This window comes from Sinohyriopsis cumingii, chromosome 2 (assembly GCF_028554795.1).
Source record: "Sinohyriopsis cumingii isolate HCF-2022 chromosome 2, ASM2855479v2, whole genome shotgun sequence".
NCBI classification, from domain to species: domain Eukaryota; kingdom Metazoa; phylum Mollusca; class Bivalvia; order Unionida; family Unionidae; genus Sinohyriopsis; species Sinohyriopsis cumingii.
The window spans coordinates 158,719,267-158,736,676 of record NC_142962.1 but is presented as its reverse complement, the minus strand read 5'-3'; the positions used below and the strand labels follow the sequence as shown (position 1 = coordinate 158,736,676).

The 17,410-nt window shown below is 35.6% G+C and overlaps 1 protein-coding gene across 4 annotated transcripts in view; it reads right to left on the bottom strand.

Annotated features, from left to right (window-relative positions):
- Positions 1-5,097: 5,097 nt before the first annotated feature.
- LOC149806193 (caspase-3-like) overlaps positions 5,098-17,410 on the bottom strand; it is a 45,774-nt gene continuing 33,461 nt past the window's right edge. For all 4 annotated transcript variants that reach the window (XM_089951108.1, XM_089951106.1, XM_089951109.1 and 1 more), the window contains exons 5-6: positions 14,242-14,430; positions 5,098-9,731 (exon numbers count right to left, since the gene is read on the bottom strand). In XM_089951108.1, coding sequence (XP_089807234.1) covers positions 9,493-9,731; positions 14,242-14,430 — 428 coding nt within the window. In that variant the 3' untranslated portion in view covers positions 5,098-9,492. The remainder of the gene's footprint in view (positions 9,732-14,241; positions 14,431-17,410) is intronic.

Here is a 17,410-nt window from a genome sequence, read left to right as displayed (position 1 = left end):
AATATAATATTGTTTTGTGTATACTTTGTGTCATTCATATTTCATCTCATGCATTTTATCACATTTATTTTGACTATTAGTTAATTGTATAAATCTTTTTCTTTATGAGAGGAGGTGTTATATATATTTAATTTGCATTGTATGTTAGCTTTATTCATTATATGCTGTGGATAGTTGTATTTTGGACTTGTCCTTGTCCAAAAATCAAATTTATTTTCTACCTGGCTTGAATAATTGATTTTGGTTTGTAAATAACATGTTTATCTCAATCTGAATCCAGAACATTGGAAATTCCCATTAAAATGCCAAGTCTACCTGTTGTTTACCACATTTTATATCATAATTTTAGTAACAGATCTTCTAATTATAACTATGATTTTATCTTGTAAACATTTTGAACCTTCCAGAATGAATCAACACTTAAAGCATTGGATTTATTTTGGAATACCACTCAAGTTCATTCAGATTTTTATTCATTAGGGCTTGTGTTAGTAATTCTAGTACTATTTAGGATTTCATTCACAATACCGTAAGTTATATTTTACATTTTCACTCTGTATTTTAGGGAAATAAATTGTTTGTTGAGTTTGACTACTTGTTGGTTCTCACTATTTTTTGTTACTTGATTGTAGACCATAGATTTGTAATAGTAGAATTAATAATTCTTAATACTACCACAAGCCTTGGAAGTTATTGAGTTATATTGAGAGGAATTCATTTACTTAATGTAATCATTTGCTGGAATTACAGCGTTTGAAATTATTCAGATTCACTGGAACAATAGCTGTATGGAATTACAGCGAATTCATTTAACAACCATTTGGATTTAATAAATGTCATGGGATTAATGTCAACTCATTCAAAGACATTTTGGAGTTATATTATAATGAATCTTCTGTACACTTGATACATCAGTATTTTACTGACCACCATTCAGAATACCTTTGCAACTCATTCGGATTACTCACTACTTTTTGAACTTAAAGAATATTTAGGACTTTAATATTTCATTCAACATAAAGTAATTTATATAAAAAATCTTAAGAGAAATTAATAATATTTTCAGTTATACATAACTTGTTTATTTTGATCTTTCTTGTTACTTATTTTACAGCCATATGTGGTGAAACAGTGTGTTATGGGTACCTAGATGAGACTTTGGCAATGAATACCTTTGGTGGTAGCGTTTGGTTATCTCTCTGGAAACCTATGTTTGAGTTCAGGTCTTTTCCTTCTGTTTGATGGAGACATGAGGACTTGTCTGATAAAGGCAGATGAATATATCAAGGGTACCTGCTTGGTGTTTCAACTTAACTTGCAGTAGAGTGCCCAGCTAGCATTCTAAAACAAGGTCCCAGTTTGAGCTCCAGTTCCATCCTGAATATCATTCCTAGTACAGATTATAGACCTTTCCTGTAGATGGTGCTTACATAGTTATCTCCTCCTGCCAATATGTGTCATCAATTGCATCGTCCATTAAGGTGCTGATTAAGCCTGGCTACAGACTATGCAGACTATTCATGATAACAGGTCTATTAACCTCACACACTTATTTCAAATTACTTAACAATTCATCTCATGAAATTAACACAAGCAATATGATGTGAGTGTCATATAAAAGCAGATTTATAAATCAATATATATATACATATTTATATATTCATTATGACTTGTTGTAATAAATTGGTGCTTCAAAACAGTTTCACATTTTGGTGTGTGCTTCTGAAAGCAATTAATTATTTTAAATATTTATGGCGTCATGCTGTTGAATAGATATTTCTAAAATACACAATATAATCTGTGATAGATAAATCAATAATATATTACATTGTTCTATCACATGCATTTACTGGATTTATCTAATATCTGCATTCTACCAATATACTTTTATCTGCTTCAACCTTTCTTTCATTCATTTTTTCCTCTGTGTGTGTGTGTGTGATTTGGATTTAAAACACAGCTTTAACAATTTTTCAGTCATATTGCTATGAATTCTGCAGTGTGACAGTTTATAGTGATGTCTAGCACTAGGGCATCATGCTGCAGACATGTGGTATGATGTCCCACCCAGTCACATTATCCCCCAGAGATATCTGCCAAAAGGTCAGTTCAAAGCCCGACTAGATTAGAGGGAGACCCAGACCGCCAGTCTGTGAGGTTGATCCTAAGCCCACCGGCGCCGGCGCCACAGGGGTCACAACAGGACGACTCAGGGCAGCAACCACTGAGGCATTCAACCAGAGACCGAAAACCACCCGACCGGCTAGGCCAGTGGGTGTGTTTGCAAATGGTTTACTACGTGTGAATTACTGAGATCTATAGATTTCAGGCCTGCATGTAGCAGTGGATAGCTGAAACAATGCAGTAGAGTCCCTTTCGTGTAAATTAAATACCGCAAGGCATTTGACGACGACGATTCAGTTATAATTTTAAATTATTAATTAAAGCTCCGTATTTTTAATCATTTCGTATGTATGATAGCTTTTTTACTCTTTCCAGACTTGAAGGATGGTTCAAAATGGTAGTTGTGGTTATTGTATTTTTTTTTTAAGCACACTCTTGCTAAATGTCGGAAGACATTTACCTGTAGGGAGGGAGTATGTGACACGGGACTTGCGTCATGTGCTAATGTGCGTGGTTGTTGTGAGTGAGTGAACGAGTGAGCGATCGATCGCGGTGCATGATTCCCGTGCGTCATGTGTATGAAAACCACCTCTCTGCGATACTAATAAAAGGCTAGGGAATTACTACTCGAGGCAAGAGAGAGAGTCATACAACACCTCGAGCAGTGCGGAGGTTTGCCTTTCACGCAAGTGAAAGACAAAGGGATTGAATATGTTAATATATTTCGGGAAAGTAATACTCTTCGAGTCTGGTAAGGGATTGTTTTTATTTTTGTGATAAAATTATAAATGCCGGTGGGTGGGTTATATAATGTGTATTGTATTTGTTATATTATGTATTATGTTCATCTTGTATTCTAAGTATGTGTTTTGTATTGTTTTAGGGTTTTTTTTATTGTACCTCATACCAACTGTCATAAATTAAACTCACAGTGATCAAGATGGCTGCCATGTATATATGGTCTTAACACAGCTCCACTCAACTCCATGAACTTGGTGTAAAAACTGGTGTTAAATATGCTAATACCTGTAGCCATCATTTATACTGTGGATTTATGACAATATTACGTTAGTGTGCGTGAAATTATATGTGCACATGTTCATGTATTCAAGTGAATTTGGAAACCTGTTCAGAACAAAGGATTTTTGGCTATCCAAGATGGCTACCAAAGTGGATATACTTGAAATTGAACTACACCTACCATATCTGAACTTCAGCTGATACCAACTCAAACACACTATGCAAGATTCATTCAAAAGTTTATGGATATGTGCTAGTCATAAATAAGGATCTGATATACTTTTGCTATCACTGCTATGAACAAGCTGAAATTATCAGAATCATGGAAACATATTTAAATACCAGCCTTGTAGGTTCCTTACTCAACACACTCAGCTCAGCCTTTTCTGCATCATTTTCTGGCTTTAGTATGTCTGATATACCTGAAGATCAGAGCCACACAGATAATCCCATGCAGGAAAGTCATGTTCAGAATAAAAATGAAAACAATGGTGCAGATGATGATCTGGAATTATCCATTATGGCTGACACTCCAGAATTCTTGAGGGTCAAACATAATAAATACAGTATCACTGTGAATATAGATCCACAAAAGTTTGAGTTTGTAAAACAGATATTGGATTCAGAACCTTGCATCACTTCATGTAGTTCAAGTGTACAAAATGGTATTATCTACAGAACACAAGAGAAAAACACTGTGACAGCTACACTGTATAAAACAACATGTGTCTTACATATACAGGGGCTGAACAGTCTCACATGGTTAGATCATATTAACTGTAAATGTAGACAGGATGTTGTTGTGGGGTTTAACGCCATTTTTCAGCACGATAGGCTATACATGGCGGCCAGTATTAATGGTGGAGGAAGAACCCGGAAAACCCCGGAAAGAACCACCGACCCACGAGAAGCTACTGGCAAGCTTTCTCACATGCCCACATTGGCTGAATCTTAGACTCGAACCGCCGCAGACAGAGGTGAGATGGCAGTGATCCGTAACGGTGAGCACTTTAGACCACTCGGCCAGTAGACAGGATGAGAACACCCATGCTAAAGGCATTTATATGCTGACATCTACACCAGTAACTAGATGTAGTACCAAACATGAAACAGTTCCTAAGTCTTTGACCTAAATGACTCAGGCAATAAAATTAACACCCCTCCAGAGTGTCAGGCAATTACACGCTCCATAAATCATGACCACAGCAGTGATGGCTTAAGCCTTAATGATTTCTTCATGTGTGTACATCAAAAAACAATTAGGAAATTAGAGACCCAAATCGAAGAATTAAAACTACAGTTACATGCTATTAAATCAGCACAGGGAAAGGTTAATGAGCAAGTAACCTCATGTGAAACAGCAATTCAGACAGACTCCCAAATATCAACAGTATCAGATGCTCAGACACAGACAATCCCAGTACCAGCCAAAAGAAAATGTAAAATGACCATGCAAATAAAAACTGATGCCCAAAGTAATCCTGCATTGCGTACAACAGTATCCCCCTCTCAGTCATGTGACACACCTGCAACAGCAATAAGTGTACATCCATGGCCCGCAGTTCAAACAAGTCTGTTACCTTCACCAACAACTGCATTTCCCAGTGCTCAGACAAATGTGTCAGAATCAACACAAGTAGTTCACACAACTGAAACACCAATTTCAGCACCCCTTCCTCCAAGATATGTGTCTGAAATACAATCCAGAGTCCAACACACGACATCACAAGCCAGGAAAGATATGACTCTAATAATCGGCTCCTCAATTTTGAAAAGTATAATACCAAGGAGACTTTTTAAAACAGATGTACAGACTTTAAGAGGTGCAAAAATTAAAAATCAACAACATCACTGACAGAATAATGAACAGTGACCTAACCAAATACAAGCAAATTATTATTTTAGTAGGTGGAAATGATGCCTGTGAGGGAAGGTCACTAAATCAACTCAAAACAGATTTTGAAAGTTTATTGTATGCTGCTAGATATTGCAGCCCAAATACATGTAAATTAATGATATCGGGACTACCTCCTCGTGTGGACACCAAGGCCAAAGAAATAAATGATCTGATAATTGACTTATGTGAAGATTTCAACCTACAGTACATTCCACAATACAAATCTTTCTTCATTCAGAATCAGGATGTCAACCTTAGTCTCTACCACAGAGACAAAATTCATCTAAGCAGAAAAGGAACCTCTCAGCTACTGAGAAATATTAACATGTATGCCCCTATTTTCAAGCACTTTAATGAAGAGTGTTGTCTCAACTGTGGAGAAACTGGGCACATGACACAGGTATGCCATCATGGCAAACAGATCGAGTGTTTTAGGTGCCATAAATATGGACACAAACAAAGACTTTGTCCATCAATGTATACATATTAGGAAGCTGGCAAAGAGGAGAATGCCAACGCTTCATTTACAAAAAAACTAAATGTACCCAGTGGGACTCTTGACTCTAACTATTCAATGGACACTATTGTAGATGCAAATGTAAATGGATTTTCAGGGTTTGTATGTGACTTTGAAGATGCTAATATATATGAACATTTAAATATAGAAATAGGATGTCAGAATGATAAAAGTAGTATGGAGACAATCTCAGTGAGTACCCCATTGCATGATGACATACATGTAATTGATATGAAACTAAATACAAAAGGTTTTAACCTAGGTCACTTAAATGTACAAGGTATAGTGGGAAAGATAGACCAGATTAAGTTAATGTTGTCTTCCATGGAAAATAATATACATGTTTTAGGACTCACTGAAACCAAATTAAATGCTAACCACAATGATGATCTATTTCACTGTCAAGGCTACAATAAACCATTTCGTAGGGACAGAGAGACAGCAGGGGGGGGTCTTGTTATATACGTTAGGGAAGATGTAAATGTAAAAAGGCGACTTGACTTGGAGTCACATGAAATTGAGAGTATCTGGGTGGAATTTTTCAAAATAATGCAAAATCTTTCCTAGCTGGTTTCATTTATAGACCACCTTCCTCCAAAGTATTTTGGAATGATAACTTTTTGAAACAAATAGAAAATGTTCTAGCACAGGAGAAAGAAACATATATACTCGGAGATATAAATAAGGACCTTCTCAATACTCAAATAAGGAACAACTGGATGGAATTTATTGAATCATTAGGCCTAGACCAGCTGGTAAATGAGCCTACAAGGGTAACAAAAAAATCAAGCACTCTTATTGATCACATTTATACTAACCTACCAGACAATATGGCTAGTGTTAATGTACCGAATGTTGGTCTTAGTGACCACTATCCTACTTTTTTGACAAGAAAGGTTAAATGCAAGAAAAATAAGAAAAATACACATAAAACGATCACTTACAGATCGTTCAAAACTTTTAATGAAGAACAATTTCTCAATGACCTATATAAAGTTCCATGGAGTATGATCCAAAATTTGGATGACATAGATGAAGCCATGAGGGTGTGGACTGACTTATTTATGGATGTAGTATCTAAGCATGCACCACTGAAAGTACATCGAGTAAAGACTGATATTCAACCTAACTGGCTTACTACTGAAATCCTAGATGCTATGAAAACACGAGACAAATTCAAGGCTATGGAAAACCATGCACAATATAAAGTATGGAGAAATAAAATAACAAGTATGATCAAAAAAGCTAAAAAAACTTATTATCAATCATTGCTTGAAAACAAAAAGAGCAACACAAACTCCATTTGGAAAGTCTTCAATGAACTCACTGGAGGAACGCACAAAAAACAGACAAATAAAATTCACTCACTTCTGGTAAATGACACCATAGTCACTGATGAAACTGACATTGCAAATGTTTTCAATGATTTTTTCATCAACATTGCCACAAAGTTAAAAGAGCCAGTGATAGAAAACAACTTTAATGAACTGAAAAAGTTCTGCAGCAGTAAAATCTCAAAGGAGGTATGTTTCTCTATCCCACCAGTGTCAAAAAACTTTGTTAAAAAATGTCTCAGTGAACTTGATACCAAGAAAGCTACAGGACTTGATCAGATTGGTCCATGACTCATTAAATCTTCTGCCTTTGCTATTGTAGATAGCATAACATTCGTAATTAATTTAAGTATTGCAACCTCATCTGTCCCCAAAATATGGAAAACTGCAAAAGCAACTCCTATTCACAAATCTGGTTCTAAGGATGATGCTGATAACTACCGACCAATTTCAATACTACCAAACTTGTCAAAATTGATTGAAAAACATGTCCATGACTCATTCATGTCATATTTAACCAAACACTTGCTGTTACACCCTAATCAATCAGGCTTTAGACAGAACCATTCCTGTGAGACTGCCTTGATCTCCCTAACTGATAAATGGCTTCAAGCACTTGACCAAGGTAGAATAATAGGAACTGTATTTGTAGATTTCAGGAAAGCTTTTGACATGGTGGATCATGAAATCCTTTTGAAGAAACTGAAAATCTACCAGTGTGATGAAAGAACAATTAGATGGTTTACTTCGTACTTAAATGAGAGAACACAACATGTTTACATAAATAATGTTCTGTCTGAACCTGAAACAATTAGATATGGAGTACCACAAGGCTCAATTCTAGGTCCACTACTATTCATTTTATTTATTAATGACCTACCACTTTTACTAAGAGACTCAATAACATCTACAGATCTCTATGCAGATGACACAACATTGTCAGACATCCAAAACACAAAGCATGAGCTCGAAATTTCTTTACAGAATGCACTAAACAAACTGGAAAACTGGTGCACATGTAATGGCATGGTGGTAAATACTGGTAAAACTAAAATATTACTTATCTCAACACGGCAAAGAAGGACAAATCTTGATAGTGATGAACTATGTCTGACATGGAAGGATACAAATCTGCAAATAGTCTGTCATGATAGGCTACTTGGTGTTCTGGTAGATAATAACCTATCATGGACTGAACATATCAAACATACCAGTAAAAAAGTCAATTCAAGTTTATGGCTTCTCAGTAGGATAAGACATTTTCTCCCTGAAAGGCACAGGAAACTATTTATAACAGTTACATACAACCCTATTTGGACTACTGTAGTACAGTATGGGGTAATTCAAATGATAAAAACATAGCAAAGCTGGCACATCTTCAAAAAAGAGCATTTGGGCTAATATCAATCCAGAAAGAAAGCAAGGCAAGTTTAGCTGGTAGGTTAAAAATATTACCTATTAAAGACCGAATCTGTTTGAGAAAAGCCAAATTAATGTACAGGATATCTCAGAATAGTGCTCCTGAATATTTACAATCACTATTCCAGTATAGGCTACCTGGTAATACTTCCCACCTGCGATCCATGTCAACCAAACAGTATAAAATTCCCAAACCAAATAAGGAGTTATTTAAAAAAAGTTTCCAATACTCTGGAACTCTGCTCTGGAATAGTATTCCAGCTGAGATTAGAAATGCCCACTCTATTTCCTTCTTCCAAACCCAATATATCCAGTGGCTTCAGAGATGCAGCTAAAATAAATGAATTCCTTTGTATGAGGGCCTCAAGGTAGATTAGTTTTTAGCTAATTGTGTTACCCTCTTTAAATAAGGTCATTATTATTATTATTATTATTATAAATCCCACAATCGACAACAAGAGTACTTATTTCTTTGCGAGAGCAGTGAGAGCTCACATGTCTTTTTCATAACTCAATAAAATTGTCCTTTAACTTTTAATCCTACACCTCTTTCATAACTGGAAATCAGAATTGTGACTTTTTGTTCTACACCACTTTCACAGCTGTGAAAATCAGAATTGTGACTTTTTGTCAAATGACTTTCTGTCCTACAACTGGGCATCTAAGTCACTATCTCCTCTTGATGATCATTCGATGGTTTTTATAAACAACTGATCATGTCTGAAATTTAAGGACCAGACTTGATCTGGTTCACTAAAGCGGGAATAAATGGGAAGAAGACTCAATCGGCATTGCCCAGGGATTATATTTTATCAACTTTCTGATCATGCTAATTGTTTGTATTTTGGAATTATTTTATCCATTTTACTATAAAACATCATTTATCTATATTTTCTGTTGACATGACTGCTTGAGATAATCACTGGTATTCAGAATCAACACGTGGGAAATAAAGTCTCTCGGATTAACCGCAGAGATAAATCAGTACCTTAATGGTGGATGGAAACAAAAATAGAATGGTCTATACCATGTATATGACTGAATGTTAATGCTGATGCCATTGCTGGAAGAGTGATTCTTATATCTCACCATGTTTACAAAGGTGAGACAATTTTTTTTTCTAGATTACGTCTTGTCTGTTATATTAATCATATTAAGGGCTGTGGTTTATGAAAATATCCTTAAAATGTCTTCAAGTGTTTAGATTTCTGCTTCAGTGTGAAATAAATCTCTTTGCAAAGTCTGTGACTAATGCATGACACTACATTAATATCTGAAGTTGGTGATTCATTGGCCATCTTGCTGGAAACTCTGGTCAATGCATGTAAAAGAGGTTCATTTGGCTCTATCTTCATCAGCTCTTCAAATAGAAAGGTCAACATCCAAGATCCAGTATTGGCATATCTTGGGGCACGTATTCCTGAAACATAAAAAGAGGATCAAAGTAACCCAATGTCATTTACCTGGCTTACATCTACCAAACCAGAGATCTCGGAAATGCTTAATTACGCATATTTGGACGCCAATTTTTGATCTGGGACGCAGAAAATCACTGAGGCGGGAGTCCTCTGTATGCATGTAATAGGTGTGCAGTAAAATTCAAAGACTTGCTTGTCCTGCTTCAACCACCTGCTTTGTGGGAAAATGATAATGTGTTGATCAATTAGCTGTGCTGATATTTACAATGACAGAATTCAGTGACTGAAAGACCCCTTGATGTACATACATGTTGCCATTTTATAAGAGTACATAAAAAAGAACATGATGCAATAGCTGGGTGGCAATTTCAAAGGTTTGACTGGCGGACAGGTGTGAAAATGTACTGATATTCACAGTGATTGAATTCAGAGGCGGAAAGACCCAGAGATGTACATGTGGTCATTTATAAAAGTACATCAAATAAACAACTTTAGCTTTTGTTATTGTGTTGAATTCTGAATGTAACTTTCGCCTTCTTCTGTTAGGAAAGCAAAAATGACTTTACCCTGTGATTATTTAAGAGGTACATTGACTGGCCATACCATATTTTTTTTAAATGCCCCTCACCTTAGTCCTGTTAGTTCTAGTGTTGTGGCGAAATGCATTCATCAAGGCATCAGTAGCTAGGAGTAGGTTTTATATCAATTACATTGACAAACAAACTCTTGCCCATTCACAAGCATTATGTTTTAATAGCTGATTGACCATTAACCCTTTTCAGAGTAAGGTAGCAACTATCAATTTCCTGCATCCTATCCTTTGATGATAAAACATACAAACTTGTGTTTTAAGATCAGAATTGGTGATCTGGATATATATTAACTGCCTTTTATACAATATTTCGTCATAAAATTAGTTTGAAACTGTAAGTGAACCAATAGGCCTAACGGGAAATAATGGCTGACTTCGCTAAATCTGGGATGTACCAGTTTATTAGATTGTCTGTTTTCTTAAATCATCGGGCAAATATATTCAGAAAAAATATACAAATCATTGAAACCAAAGCCTATGTATTATTTTATTAAAGATTTAACTTTAAAATGCAAATTATGTAGGTCAGAAACGTATGGGACAATGCTATGTTTTGGAATTCGCTTGATGCGCCTTAAGGTCTAAGCTGTTTTCTGACTTGACACGTATTTGTGAAAATAAGGGAAAAAAAAGCAAATCAGATACTACTGCCTAAAATTACTACACGTACGTATACAAATAAATAAACCATAAATTTGCGATCCTGTCAATGGACTGTTGTAATGAAGCTATATTATAGTGAGTGATTACATTACTAAAACCTCTCCATCTAAAAATAGATGCACTCACATCTGTGTTGATTCTGTAGGAAAGAAGGGACTGCAACTTTTGATGGTGGGACTCCTAGTTTTAAAATCATAGTGAGACCTCTGCAAACTAATACCTGACGTCATTCTACCTGGCTTACATCTACCAAACTAATACCTGACATCATTCTACCTGGCTTACATCTACCAAACTTATACCGAATGTCATTTACTTGGCTTACATCTACCAAACTAATACCCAATGTCATTTACCTGGCTTACATCTACCAAACTAATACCCGATGTCATTTACTTGGCTTACATCTACCAAACTAATACAAGAGCAGTCACCAAGTAGTCTGTTGATCAGGAGGTTTATTGTCAAATCTGGTATAATTCTGTCAAGTGCTTTCTGAAATGAAGTCTTTGAAAGGCTTTTCATTTTTTATAACATTGGCATATTTGACCACACACTGACACAATTTTTAGAATACCTTTATGTGGGAAGCTTTCTGTCTTAACTGGTCTATTTCTGCTAAACAATTTTTCTCAATTGCGTTTATCTACATCAGATTTGCATCATGTGTACAAATTCAAAATGCCTTCAAGCCAATATGTCTTCTGTGAATTTAGTCAAACTTTTACTGTTTTATTTTGTTATAGATGAAGCCATCTAAAGATTCACTACATTCTCAGCAACAGCAGCTATAAATACTTGACAATGTATTGGCATCATTCATACAAAACTGAAACTGATGCTAGAATGGTTTCTGTTATATCTCGTCAAATTTTGCTGGGCATTAATTTAAAACAAATATTGATGAATGTCGCAAGATGCAAAATGGGGGATTACAATGTCATACCATATGCTCACTCAGCCTTATGGTCAGGTGACCTTTAAATAAGACAGAACAATCTGTACCTTGCTGGCAATCAATGCTAGTAGCTGGTGATCAGTTTTTATTTTTTTATTGTAAGATCAATGATAAAGTTAGGATAATGCATAATCTGCTGTATTCAAACATCTGTATAGGAGGACAGGAGATTCAACTCAAAAACGAAGCATACGAAGGAATAAATTCTTTCTAGATTGACAGCAAATGTTTAAATTTCTCAAAGTCTCAGTGGTTGCTGTTCCTGGATTTGAATTAAAAACTCCATTATCTTTTACAAGAAAATCCCCAACAAAGTCAAATTTTCTGAGGTGAAAAAAAATTTGTAAGGTTAAGAAGGTTTTATCTGCGATCAAAGAATTAGGACCTAAATTGACAGAAACCTAGTCAGTTTCCTCTGTGAATCAGCATTTGGACCTAAAGTAATAGAAACCTATTCCAATTTCCTCTGTGATTAATCATTAGGACCTAAAGTAATATAAACCTAGCTAATCACTTCAGTCAATGAGCATTAGGACCTAAATCGATAGAAACACAGCCAAGCACCTCAGTCAATGAGCATTAGAACCTAAATCAATAGAATCACAGCCAAGCACCTCAGTCAATGAGCATTAGGACCTAAATCAATAGAATCACAGCCAATCACCTGAGTCAATGAGCATTAGGACCTAAATCGATAGAAACACAGCCAATCACCTCAGTCAATGAGCATTAGAACCTAAATCAATAGAATCACAGCCAAGCACCTCAGTCAATGAGCATTAGGACCTAAATCAATAGAAACACAGCCAATCACCTCAGTCAATGAGCATTAGGACCTAAATCAATAGAATCACAGCCAATCACCTCAGTCAATGAGCATTAGGACCTAAATCGATAGAAACACAGCCAATCACTTCAGTCAATGAGCATTAGGACCTAAATCAATAGAATCACAGCCAATCACCTCAGTCAATGAGCATTAGGACCTAAATCGATAGAAACACAGCCAATCACCTGAGTCAATGAGCATTAGGACCTAAATCGATAGAAACACAGCCAATCACCTCAGTCAATGAGCATTAGAACCTAAATCAATAGAATCACAGCCAAGCACCTCAGTCAATGAGCATTAGGACCTAAATCAATAGAAACACAGCCAATCACCTCAGTCAATGAGCATTAGGACCTAAATCAATAGAATCACAGCCAATCACCTCAGTCAATGAGCATTAGGACCTAAATCGACAGAAACACAGCCAATCACTTTAGTCAATGAGCATTAGGACCTAAATCAATAGAATCACAGCCAATCACCTCAGTCAATGAGCATTAGGACCTAAATCGATAGAAACACAGCCAAGCACCTCAGTCAATGAGCATTAGGACCTAAATCAATAGAAACACAGCCAATCACCTGAGTCAATGAGCATTAGAACCTAAATCAATAGAATCACAGCCAATCACCTCAGTCAATGAGCATTAGGACCTAAATCAATAGAAACACAGCCAATCACCTCTGTGAATGAGCATTAGGACCTAAAGTAATAGAAATTTAGCCAATTTGTAGAAAAATGTTGGTCATTACTTAAAATGATATCTTACTGAAATGTAACAAAATTTCTCAGGCATATCTCTGTGTGTGGCAACAATGCATATTTTTTTACCATAATATCCTTTCTTTACAATAACAGGATCCCATTTTCCCATCAATTTTTCCCCCCAAAAAACAATTTTTGTCTCGAGTGTAATAAAGTACATGTCATTTAAGGGGAGACAACTCTTGTCCTTACTGTTGTTAAATTTTATTTCTGATCACAGTAGAATTTCAAAATGATATAACTATTCAGGTTTATTATAAAGCAAATTTGTTGTCTGCATAGCTCAAGCACAGTTTAAAACACCCTATGCCATAGAGCTATAAAGCCCTTGGGCCAACCATATGAGAAGTTATTCAATTTGCCAACTTCACCTTTTTCACACTATTATACCAAAACCATTGGTTTTTAAAGCCATAAATTTCATGAAATTCAAGATCTAATGGAAATGTTTATGGAAAAATTGACAAATAAAAATATATTTGATAACATGTCTTACCATAAATGTGTAGAAAATCTAATAAATATGAAACAAGAGATTTATTAGCAGTGTTATGAATAAAGTACCTGTTTGTAAAAGAACTAATTAACTTCACAATAATAAGAGATTTATTAGCAGTATCATGAATAAATAACCTGCTTGTAGAAAACCTAATTTATATCAGAGAAATGTAGATTTATCAGCAATTTTATGAATGGGGTACCTGATGCTACTGGCCACATAATCAGTTCATCCTTGTAACAGGCAACCCTGGAAGGTGGAAGTCCTGTAGTTGCAGTATCTCTTTGTCCTTTGGCATCTTGTTCTGTCTCCTGACAAAACCTATCCTCCTCATCCTCTTTCATCCAGTTGTCTGGCAGCTGGCTTTCCTGCCATTCATCTTCAGATACATCTGCAATAGTAGAAAGCATAAAGCAAAATGCCTGACATACCCTCAATAGTAATCTTAATGTCAAGTCTCTTCCAGTATCACACAAAATTACTGTAGCTTTGGCCATTTTTTAGACAAAAAGTCTAAAGTGTCAATGTGTACAGCTTCAATGATATCAGTAACTGGTTGATAGAAGCAAATATTCATTTGAATGGCTGTTACCTCTAACATATCTTTTATAAGTTCTTTCTTCCCCCTCTATCACTTACCTTCCTAATGTGTTTCCCACCTATCATTGATGTACTCCCCTTCCTAACACCTTTTCCCATGTAGCAATCACCTATTCCCCTTTCAAACACCATTTCCAATCTATCAATTATTTACTCCCCTTCCTAATACCTCTTCCTATCCAGCAGTCAATTACTCCACATCCCAACCCCTTTTCTCATGAAGCAATCACTTACTCCTCTTCCTAATATCATTTCCCATTTGACAATCACTTACTCCCCTTCCAAACACCATTTCCAATTTTGAAATCATTTACTCCCTTTCCTAACCTTTTGTTCCATCTAACAATCACTTACTTCCCTTCCAAACACCATTTTCCATCTATCAATCACTTACTCTCCTTCCTAACATCCTTTTTCATTTAGCAATCACTTACTGTTCTTCCTAACATTTGTGCGCATCGATCAAACACTTACTCTCCTTCCTAACATCATTTTCCCATCTAGTTATCACTTCTCCTCCTAATTCCTTTTTCCATCTATCAATTACTTACTCCATTCCCAAACATGTTTTCCCATCTATCAAGTGCTTACTCCCCTTCCTAACACCTTTTTCCAATCAAGCAATCACTTGCACCTCTTTGTAACACCTTTTCCCATTTAGAAATCACTTACTCCCCTTTCCTAACACCTATTTAATCCATCTAGCAATAACTTACTCCACATCCTAAAACCTTTTCCCATCTAGCAATCCCCTACTCTCCTTCCTAACATCATATTCTACCTATTAATCAAGTAATCCCCTTCCGAACACCTTTTCCCATCTACCAATCACTTACTCCCCTTTCCTAACACCTTTACCCATCAAGCCATCACTTACACATCCCTCTAACTCTCCTTCCTAATGCCATTTCCCATCCATCGATCACTTACTCCTGTTCTGAATGCCTTTTTACAACTAGCAATCACTTACTCCTCTTCCTAACACCTTTTTCCCATCTATCAGTCACTTACTCCCCTTCCTAACATTATTTCTCTTTTATCAATCACTTACTCCCCATCCTAACACCATTTCCCATCTGGAATCACTTACTCCCCTTCCTAACCCCATGTTCCATCTATCGATCACTCACTCCATTCCCTAACACCTTTTCCCATGTATCAATCACTTACTCCTCTTCCTAACACCTTATCCCATCTATCAATAACTTACTACCTTTCCTAACTCCTTTTCCCATCTAGCAATCACTTACTCCTCTTCCTAACCCTGTTTCTAATTATGTGCATGGATCAAAAACAACTTCCTAAAATTATTATATATCAAGATTTGAAATCCAGTTTTCTACTAGCTTTCAAGGTGAACAACCATGAATGCATCCTTGACTAACAATTTGATGTAATCAGGCCCAAAACAGGGGGCACTGGGCACATATTTAAATCCCTATTACATGTATCTATTAAAGTGAATGTTTACATGTCAGAAGGATTTATAAGGTATCAATGATTACATAGCTCACCTCCGTTAAACATTTCCCATTAGCCAATAACAACATTAATTATTATGCAGAAAATAAGTATAGATGAAAATAATCTTGACAATTAAATGTTCTTTTTCTAACTAAAGCTTTTGTAAAAAAATTAACTTTACACTTTAACTTTTAATCTATATAAATTAAATACCAGCAATATACAGCCAGTATTTTGCTGACATACTAATAAACAACATAATACAGGCCATAAAATACATATAAAATTCTTTTCTATGATACCTGACTAAAAATATAATAATGACTCCCTGGTCATGTTTCTAAAAACACCAATTTCAGTAATCTTCAGAAACAAACAAAAAAAATACCAACAAAGAAATCAAAAAATAAAAACAAATAAAATTCAATATGCTCGTTACAAGTAACATGCACTATAGTAAACAGTACTGATTGAAGCTGATGTAAAACTATTTCTAGGGCAGTTTAAATAGCAACAATTAAAAACCTACAAGGTCAGGTATAAACTACATTTTCACATATTATTTAATTGGTTGGTTAGTGTGATGTATTTGAAGGCTGCATCGGGTGAGCCCATTGAGCTAATTTACTTAAGTCAAGATCACCAAGCTGAACAACCCGATATAGGTAAATCAAAAAGAGCTAGATGCATGTAGGATAACAAGTTATTAGCCACCACCACCCACCCCCATGTGTGTTTCCTATTGCACTGGTTTAAAAATAAAGGTAGGCAGGTCGTTTTATTTTTAAAACATATGTATTTAATATGATTTTTTGTGATTTTTTTTTAATCTATGGAGGAAAATGTGCTAGGGTCAGCAATAAGAACAGTCGGCCAACCAGAAAACATTTTTGGTCTTACATATAACTGCCTTGAATGAGAATGATTAAGCCATCTGCATTAAAGATTATTGACAAGCTTCTAAACAGCGGCAACATTTCTTTGAAGTCAGATTTTACACTCTATATAAAACGCAAAATAATATTAGTTCATTTGTTGGAATAGTGTTCAGTTGGGATTCATTTTTGAAGATGATTCAGGAAACAAATAGCTATTAGCTAAGCAAGCACAGCCCAGCAAAAATAATTTTAAGAATTGGTTGACTTTGTGAAGCACACCAGCAAAGGGGTGGGGGCAATGTGTATGATCAGGTTTAATGCCATTTCTCAGCACATGATAGGTCATACCTATATGTGCCATATAGCCTATCATGTGCTGAGAAATGGCATCAAACCCAAAACAGCAACATACACTACATCAGCTTTACA